This window comes from Rhyacophila brunnea, unplaced genomic scaffold (assembly GCF_057557595.1).
Source record: "Rhyacophila brunnea isolate RB1 unplaced genomic scaffold, BYU_Rbru_1.0 scaffold_19, whole genome shotgun sequence".
Lineage (NCBI taxonomy): Eukaryota > Metazoa > Arthropoda > Insecta > Trichoptera > Rhyacophilidae > Rhyacophila > Rhyacophila brunnea.
Window position 1 is genome coordinate 17800217 of NW_028232848.1, and position 10547 is coordinate 17810763.

The 10547-nt window shown below is 29.1% G+C and overlaps 1 protein-coding gene across 1 annotated transcript; it reads left to right on the forward strand.

Moving 5' to 3' along the window:
* Positions 1 to 3612: 3612 nt before the first annotated feature.
* Positions 3613 to 10021, forward strand: LOC147072805 (uncharacterized). Its single transcript, XM_085945721.1, has 5 exons — positions 3613 to 3617; positions 3822 to 3961; positions 5484 to 5627; positions 8234 to 8495; positions 9907 to 10021. Exons 1-5 carry the CDS (start codon positions 3613 to 3615, stop codon positions 10019 to 10021), a joined length of 666 nt encoding a protein of 221 aa, XP_085801847.1.
* Positions 10022 to 10547: the final 526 nt, after the last annotated feature.

Consider the following 10547-nt stretch of genomic DNA (forward strand, 5'->3'; position numbering starts at 1 on the left):
CCTGTTCGATCGGATTTTATTGCTTAGGGTCGGAATGTTGATAAAGCAGATGAACATCTACATTATTATTGATAAAAGAAGATTTTTTAAATAAAATGTTAGCTAATGGGAAGTTAATATTCTTCTAAATAGTTAAAATTGTGAAGTTTTCAATAGTAATAAGTAAAGTTGCTAATAATTGAGATGAATTCTTTCCCACATAAAGTGAGACATGTGGTAGTTGTCTCATTAACGGATGTTTGGAAGTCGACGTAAAGTCGGACAACTACAGTTCTACCAAAAGTATATAATTTAGAAAGAATGTAATAATGAGTAAATAAACTGTGTATATTATTTATAATACTCCCTGAATTTCAGGTGCCTAGTAATAAAACATTAGAAAACAAACTATTTTTACTTCAAATAGCTCTCCTGTAAAATTACGTTTTATAGATGTCCGAGTTTACGTAGGGACCGTCGATGTGGTATGGAGAGGTGCATGCTGGGCATAACGCGAAAGGACAAAAAAAGGAACGAATGGATAAGGAAGCAGAAAAAGGTTTTCGATGTAATAGAGTTTATTAAATGCCTTAAATGGAGATGGGCTGGACACATAGCTCGAAAAAAAGACAATCGTTGGACAAATCTTGTCATCCAGTGGTATCCAAGAAGTACAAAACGTCCCCAAGGTAGACCTAGAGGCCGCTGGATCGATGAAATGATAAAGTTCTGCAGAAGTACGTGGCAACGTAATGCACAGGACCGAGAGAAGTAGAAGACTTGATTCAGCAAATCAGACTGTAGAATTCATCTTTGTTTTCTCTGACCTTCGACTCAACTATTTTTATTACAACGTTTTTATTAGGTCGTATTATTATTTGACCGGTGGTTGTTTGTTCGGTACAAATATTGCAATCGATGTTTAATTAACTTCCCGACTAGCTAGACATTTTAAACTTTTAGAATATATCAGAACACGATGCTAATGCATTTTTTTAAATAATTTTAGTCATCTTTAAGTAGAACTAAATTCATTTTCAGTTAATTCTGTTTTGTATGAAAAGTTATTTCGGAATAAATCCGTCATCCAATCCACTATTATTAGTTGCTAGTAAATTATTAATATATACGTGCGTTACTATGGAAATCAATATGAGTGTCAAAATAACATTTCAATATTATTTCTATCAAATATATATTTTTTGATCATTTAAGCTAGTCAAGTCAAGTTTATATGATTCAATAGAAAATTTAAAAACGTTGTACATAAAAAGTTCTTTTTATCTTGTAATTACTTGTTTTTTTTACGTTATTGACTTCAAAATAATGTTTTTAACATTTAGTTATAATTGCGCAGTGAACCCATGCACATTTATTTTTTTGGAAAATGTAAAATTAAATATAAGATTGAAAAAAATGATGTTTTAAATAAACATTTAAATATATATTATGTCCATGTAGAATCTTTTCTAATATTTCGACTGACACATTATAAATAATTAATTTATTGTGACTAGAATTTATAATCCAGTAAGTACTATGTATCTATTGATTCATGAATCATAATATGTGAAATGACGTACTGTTCAATACCAAATTGACCCATTTATAAAATACAGTTATAAAGTTTTACTGTTGTACATGTAAGCGGTAGAAATGTTTATGAGTGACTAAGTGACGACAACGAATAATCTCTAATGAACGAGTAACGACTTGCGAGGAAGTGAACTGCCCTCTACTGTCACATTGCCAACTGTTTTCATCTGAAGTTAACCTAATCACCACTTCAAATTAATAATAGATTTTTTTAATACGTTTCATGAATTAAAAGTGATTTAGTATGATGCGAATTAAAGTTGTGACGTCGTTGATATTATTTGTGGATAGAAACTGAAAAGGTACGTGGATAATTCAAATAGTTTATGTTATAAAATACCGTGACATAGGAATATATATATTTATAAAAGTGTTTATGATTTATTTATACCACAACGTTTTACCCTTATACAGTGGTAATTTTTTTCATTTGTTGTTTCGATAATACTAAGAAATTTGCATAATATTAACAAATAATTACATACTTATCTGAGTATCATTTTTCGAAATATTTTTTACCAATAACTCTTTCTTAGTTAAAGATTTACTCAGATATTTAAAAATACTTTTAAATCCAACCTTAAGACGATACATTAATGAAACGGCAAATAATTTTCAACTATAGGCGCGACGAAATTTTGGACTCGCTGGCATTCGGAGAGCGAACGTCGAGGTGTCAATACGTCAATTCAAAGAGCATAGTTCAGTGAAAAGGTAAAAAAATCAGCTAAAGGTGGGACGTAATTTTGCATGCGTTGCCAGTCGGAGAGCAATAGTCGACCTGTCAGAATGTCAATTAGTTTCGTTATGGCGACGGGAGTATTAATTCTTAAGTCGTGTAAAGATGACTAAAAACGTTACCCATTTACATGAAAAAGAAAACATGTCAATGCATATATTAGTATTGTTACTAATAGAACAATAAACAGAACATTAAATTGACGCATGTTGGATTTATAAGACAAATTATATTTCGTTCGACCCGCAATCCGCGCATCACCTAGCCACGATCTTTTAAGACCATGCCTCAACTGAGGTATAGCCTTAATAATATAATATCTACTACCATAATATAATAATTATATGATGATAATTAAGGTCTTAGTGGTTGTTTTTATTTTCCAACAATTTGTATTGTATATTTACGTACCTTTTAAATTTAATAATTTATAAAGTCAATATTCCTCAATATTACTTATACCTACTATTGCCTAGCGGTAACGTATCTGTTTATAATGTCATGTATCCAGAGTTCGAAATCAGGGTCAGAAAATTTACATATTGTTTTTTAATCTGTGTTTGAACTCAGCATATGGAATTAATAGTTTGAGAAAGTGTGATGACATCCATCAAAGAAATGTCTGTTTATACAACCACCACTCTGTGGAAACCTACATGATACTCTTTGAATCAAAAATAGTGACTACACTCAAGAGGTATTTATTGTTTATAAATTAATAATAATTATCTTTTATTAGGTTTTGACGACTTAATATGCTATCGAGTGTATTGTTATTAACAAGATATGATTTTTACTAATTAGGTTTTTTACTGACACTTCAACTGTTCATAACTTGTTTATTTTTTGAGCTTTAACTTGCAAGTAGGTAATGGAGTTTTTACCAAGTTTATTATATTGATTTATTATATAAGCTAGAGTAAAGAGTGTTCGTTGTTAGTGTGTGTTTACCTTTGGTGAGTGTACACGGCGCCTGAAGATGTCGAAAGGCGAAACCCGGTTTGCAAAAAATGACTTAAATGGAATAGTACGTAGCTTGAATCCATTAGAATTTAAATTCAAATTCCATTAAGTACCTTCGGTCTATAGTATTAATATTAATAATATCTAAGTTATACCTAATGCTATGCTAAAAATTACAATATATCTTTTGATTTAGGATATAATATGTTATCCTCTTTAGATATCTACATACTTGTAGCAGAGTTTGACGGTACTTTACTGAATGAATTCGATACTTACATAAAGTTGTAATTAATTTTCCCCTCATCGCCCCATGTGATAGTCTGTCGTACACTATGATGTAACAAAAGTAAGGTGGTGCCAAGTAAGAGTGCGTGTATTGTCTATCCTAATTATTTTTTTTTACTCAAGTTTTATTTAACAAAACATCTTGCTTTCTTTAATTTTGATATTATGTTTTAATTTTTCCAGATAATATGCATTACCACACATTCGCAGTTACGTTTTACATATTGTATTGTTTGCAAATATGCTCAAGTGATAGCATACAAGTTGGTAACTCAACACTTACCTTAGAGGAGGCTATTCAAAGAGCTGAGAAAGAAGAAGATTCGCGACATGGAACTTCTCTCAGGAGACGGAGACGTTATCTCATCTTCCCTGAAGGGAGTTCGCTACAAGTTGGCAAGTTTCATCTAGTTTACTGTAAAATATAGTTTGAAGAAATACAAAGTAGTTAAGTAAAATACATCTACAAGCTTTGAGTCACTTTACGTTTGAATGAACAGCTTTTTATAAAGCGATTGATACTTAAGACTAAATTGAATAAAAATCAGTTTGTTAATATATTTTGTTATTTTTACTAGCAAAGAAAAATTGATTGTAAATAATAAATATAAGTGACATTTCAGTGACCAATCCTAACATTTTAAAATGATAAATTATAACGGAATACCAATATATTATGCATAATACTATAAATACATAATATTTCCATTAGTAGTCTTAAATAATTAATATATTATATGGTTATATTATAATATTATATACCAACATATTATTCTATATTACTTATTTTTTTAAATTTAAACAGTAAAAATGACAGAATTGAATTAGTTTTCTCCAGAAAAAAAGGACCACTTATTTAAATCACTATAAAAATGAAATAATTTGTCTATTTTTTAAAGCTAAAATTTACACTCAGTTAGGCCTTTGGCTCATGGAGAAATTAAAATTCGACGAACTGGTTGCTGATGAAACTCATAAACTGGCAAATGACTGATGCTTTGCACACGGCACTACTAAACCCTAATTGAATATTTAATAATCTCATAACCTCAAACTGTCAAATTGGACCTTTGGATACTCCATTCCAAGCTTTTTCCGTAATATCATTACGGGAATATTCTGGGAGTCTGTAATTATACAGGTAGTGGTATTTCTCAACTACTGCCACAAATTTTCAATTAAAAATTGGTTCGTCTATCTTTAAATTTGATGCCTTAAAGTCTTGTAATTGCTTGTTTAGCTCAGTTCAGTGCTACCAATTTTGATAAAAAAAATATGATTTTTGTGGAATCTATTGAATATATTGGCACCACTGATTTATGGGATGACTGGTAACTGAGAGACTGGGAGACTAGCATGTCGCGTCTCTTCAGTTTAATCACAAATGTTTTGAAACTGAGAGATTCCACTCTTGCCGTGAGCGAGCCGCCATTGAAATACATTAGATAGATACTGGCTAGAATTTTAGTTTCAGTTTCGTCTTTTTAAAGTATTTCCATAAGCGGAAGGCCTTATAATGATAAGATATTGATCGTAAATATAGCTACATTCATAACTGCATACCTGAACGGTATAGTTATATTGTTTGCGATATTCATACGAATGGTGTCAGTTTACACTTAAATTATAAAACAAAACGAAAACTACGCGACTTGACTTGTGCAAGTTTCTATTTTACACATGCAGTTATACCTGCGCAAATATGCAGTACGTAAATTCAAACATTTTAATGTCACTTCTACAAATACTTGCAAAATACATAATGAATGCAATATTGTGAAAGTATTTACAGTGTTGCAGCATGCAGTTGCATTGGGTGGCTTGTAATACGTTGTATTCAATTTGTGACAATTATTGTCAAAGTCATTGCGTACACAGCATTCAAGTTACTGGACTATTAATATATTTTTATTTTCAGTATTTTGTTTGACATACACGTCAAACATACAAATCGCTGATATCGTCTACCTAGGAGCAACTGCATCATTGGCCTGGCAACTTCCTACTGATCCATATTCACCATTTGATCACCATGCCGAAGCGCTGCATAGGAAAGACGAAGGTCCAGTTGTATATATTGATTCCAAGCCGAACACTAAAAAACCTTATACTTGGGGTAGCAAGATTTTGGTAAATAGGTAAATAATATTATTTTAATATGTACTATTTTTATGTGGTAGTCCAACAGCATAGCTAAATTGGCAAATCATAAGGTTAATTTTTAAGATATTGAAGAAGTTAAACTTAGTCTTTTGTACGCATATAAAATACTAAGATGGTGATCAAAATTAAATTTTTGTGTAGCTACTTACTGTGTGATTTGTTTGTTTTAAAATTTAGAGAATATGTGTTTTATTATGGAGATTAATATTACTGTAAGATGATTTTTTTATCAAATAATTGAAAGCTCACCAAATACCAAGATGGTGGCCAAAATCATATTATTGTATTTCTGCTAATTAGATTGATTATTTTAATACAGTTGTATTAAACAAATGGTTTTAGTAAATTACAATGTAACAAAAAAAACCAGTTAACATCTACGTTAAAACTCATTTGGTGCTAACACCGCGACTGTCGCGTTTGCGTAAGTTGGCCATTAGATATAATTAACATGATATTTAAATGTGGTGATTAAATATTAATTAACAGGTCAGCAGTGATTGTGTTAAGGTTCATATTATGCGTAAGTTGGCCATTAGATATAATTAACATGATATTTAAATGTGGTAATTAAATGTTAATTAACAGGCCAGCAGTGATTGTGTTTTAAGGCTCATATTATGCTCACTCTACAATCTATATTAGGATAATTTACCTTAAATTAAAAAAAAAATATTATTAGTATTAAAAAATATTCACTAACGTACTTGTGTCCATCGTGCTCTAATTCCGTCAATTATTATCACTCATGCCGAATATTTTTCGATGAAATTATTACTAAGAGTGGATTAAGAGTGCTGAAATTAACGAAGTGTTGATTGAATGAGTGCCAGAGAAAGTACGAAAAAAGGGCAAAAATTCACGAATTTTATTATGACTTAGACAGATGGCGGGAATTATTTTATAATCCTAGCTACCCTAATTAAAACTGGAAACAGAATATAGGTACAACAATTTTGCCCATTATTTCCGACACTTTGGATATAAATTACGGGAGGGTACTCGTATCTTTAATTTATTATGAATGGTGGGGATATAATTTTTTGATAAAATTTATCGCAATTTGGTATCTTTTTGTACACTTTCCGAGCGCATGTATAGTGGGGAAACAAAATATGACGATAATGGCCTTTTGTTTTAAAGAAATTATAATTATAATAAAAGCTGCTATATAAAGTAATTCAGCCTTCTCGTATTATTATATCAAGGCTGTACACAATACTATTATATTATAAATACAGACATTTCACTATGTTTCAATTTTTGATAAATATTGCGACTTATACGGCAAAACGTGTGTGTAGAATTTGATAGCTGCTACCAAAATAATAATTAATTCAATTCCATTAATCAACATAACAAATATTTTTTGAATCTTATAGCTTTAGCATTGCATAATATACATATTATTGCAGTGATTATGAACTAAATTGATAATTTATATTAACCAAAAATTATCAGATTAAATTATTAATAACATTAAATTAGTTTAAATTAACAAGTTTGTACTTTTTGGCGTATTCAGGCACTCACTGTTACTTAGCACTGCATAATTATAGAAAATTATTAATTTAATTGGACTATAAATATATAGACTCTATTATCACATTTGAAATATGAATCCATATAGATTTTTTAAATGTAATATATAAAATACAACAACCATAAATTAAATACACTATTTCTTTTATTCAACGAATTGTACACAACATTCTATATAATGCGTCTTATTCGTTGATTAATAAATAGTTTATTAAATTATTAGCAAGTCTATGTACGTTATAAAAACTAAATAATGGAGTCATCCGCGACGTCGGATAGTAATTAAGGCTAATACGCTAATAAATATGCTAATAAATTACATACCTTAATTTAATATACTCGTACTAAAACCGATAGACAATATTATATCGCAATTCGATAAGCATTTCATGTAACAACTAGTAGTTAAAATCGTCGTAGTTCAATAAGATTTTCGTAGCTTAATTGGAAAAGTATACTCGCGCAAATCCAGTAAACACAGGTTTAAGATCCGTTGGGTCTCTGTTTATTTTTTTTCTACAATATGATTTTTTCTAGTGTGTATATGCATGAGATGTTTTTAAATTATGTGTAACCATAAATTAAACAAATAGGAAGTAAAAATCGTAAAATTAAATTATAAAATAGTATTTTATATGCGCGATTTTTTTGCGACGTACAATTTTTACAAAATTAAAAAAATTGTAATTTTCCATGAACCGTTTAAAATTTTTGACTATTTTATTATTCTGTTAATGACAACTTTGTCAGTCAAGTATTACGTAAATGTTTTGTTTACCACATTTTTGAATTAATATTGAGTTGTGCTGAAGTTGACTATTAGTGAATTCAACAGAAATCTTGATATTTTTCCAAATTTATAAGAAAGTTTTAATTATGTTTTCTACAGATTTTCCGGTAAACCAATTCAACCCTCAGCACAAAAACACTTTAAGAAAACGAACGAAAATCAATACTATACAGAAGACACATCGGTGGCTCCCAGACATAGAAAGGTTATTTTTAATCCTGTGTTCGCTAAACGAAGCATTGAAGACTTGCAGCCAAATAAAACTACGCGGAAAAATGAGAGAGCTTCCATCATGAAAATTGACAGAGTTAAAATGCACAAGGATCAGAAAGACAGAAAATATTTGAATTCCGTATACATGAATAAGGAAAGCGTAGAGTATCATAGATTTAGTCGTAGAGGCCTCTACGAGAAGATCGAAAAGCTCCTGAGAGGGTAAGGAGCTTTAACTTAATAATTCTAAGTGATATTAATTATTTATTGATGTAATATTGTAGAACTTAAATTACATATATGGTGGTGATAATACTGATAACATTTAAATAATGTATTAACGCGGTCGGTGCGGGATATATTGACATGAATAATTTACGTTTCTGTATGTTTCAATTTTTTGATGGTGCAATTAATTGATAACCAACGTATTTAACTTGAGTAGAACTTATTGTATAAAATAATATGTTTTCTTCCATATAAAAAGTCATTTTTGTTAACTGAAAATCCTTATTAGGTTTGCTATGATAACCTGTCATTTACATATATTTACTTGCCGCAGTAATATTACTAAAATTTTATTTGAATTATCCATAAAAACCAATACATAGTTAAATATTTTTTTTACATATTTGGATATAAAGCCACCACCAAATAAATATGTATATATATATTTTGTTATATATTTCTATTATATAATATGTATGTTGAATATACTGAATATATTACAAACATAATTAGTCTCACAAAAAACTGCTATATTATTTAACGATATTGCTGAGATAAATCCTTTTATATGGGTTAGAATGCTGGCTTATAAGGTAACACATCATTAAAACGGTCTTCTTATATTCGAACAAAAGATCATGAAGATAATAGTTGCAGTCAAGAATCAAGATGGAGTGTAGTACATACGTCACAAGTGTAAAGTTTACGAGGAATTTGGGAAACAATACTAACATAATCAATTAATTAACTATCAAAATTTCCCAACCAAAGTAGACTACAACCATAGTCGACCAACCTGAAATATTTTTTATGTAATGTCAACTGGGTTCAGCAATATTGGGAGACCGAAATAGCGATGGTTGAATGACATCATCTAGGATGCACGAGTGATCGGAAATACTAATTGAGGGAGGATTGCGGAAGATGAAACGGACGAGAGATGGAAATGAAGTGTGATGAAATATTTAATTGGCTTTATATAAACTAATAATATGCATTTATCTATTTATTTTGTAATAGAAAAATGTGTAAATATTATAATCAATATTTTATACCTTCTTTATTAGGTAAAATATTCCATAACAATTTGTTTGTAATATTTAATTCTTATACTAATAATAATATATCAGGCATTAATTTGAATATACGATTGTTATAATAACAATATATTGAAAATGGTAACTTGTTAATGAACAAAACAAATTGTCATAAATGACATGAAGTATATTAAAGCACTCATTGATTTTGACATTGACACGATATCAATTTATCAAAAGTGGCTTTTGCTAAAAAATAAAAATAGATAAATGAAGATCTTTATTTTAAAAATACATATTGTAGAAAGGGTTTCACTAAAAGAAGAAATTAAGGTTATTTTTATACATATACGTGATTATATTTTCAGAATGGGTAACGATGGCAGAAATTGTGTTTTGAAGGCTTTGTGCGAAATGGGACAGGATAAAAATTCGGGACAAGGATCATTTTTAGAAGAAATTATGAGAGTTATATTTACGTGAGTACTGAAGTTATACAATTGTAATTTATAATATTTATTATATTAGCCATAATTGGGGTAGAGAGAAACTATCAAAGAAAGTATTTTATATGAATATAATTATTTTATTTTAAATATTAATAAAGCGCTATATTTTAGTGAAAAAAAAAAACAAAATTTACTGTAAGTCGTGACCTGTTTTCTTCTGTTAAATGGATAATAGTATTAACTAATTATACAATTTGTTATTCATTTATTTGACAGTTTACCAAAAGGAGAATCTTTTGAAGACTTACACCACCAGGCGTACGACGATGCCCATCTATCCATTGAAAACTGTACTGAACTGTATCCACAATGTACTTCCTCTGTAAAAACAATGCCCTTGATATAATTAAGTAATATTTTGATTAACTGTGTATTAATAAAAAAATCTTAATTTTAATAAAAAACAATTTAAAAATTTGACATTTTAATATTATATAAATTATTTATATCAGTATTTTAATAGAAGATTAAATTATTCTCAAAAATATCAGAAATACGAT

Coding starts and splice junctions, on each gene's coding strand:
- LOC147072805 (XM_085945721.1), top strand. Junction 5,628..8,233: donor GCTGCATAGGAAAGACGAAG/GTCCAGTTGTAT, acceptor AATACTATACAG/AAGACACATCGGTGGCTCCC. Junction 8,496..9,906: donor ATCGAAAAGCTCCTGAGAGG/GTAAGGAGCTTT, acceptor TTATATTTTCAG/AATGGGTAACGATGGCAGAA.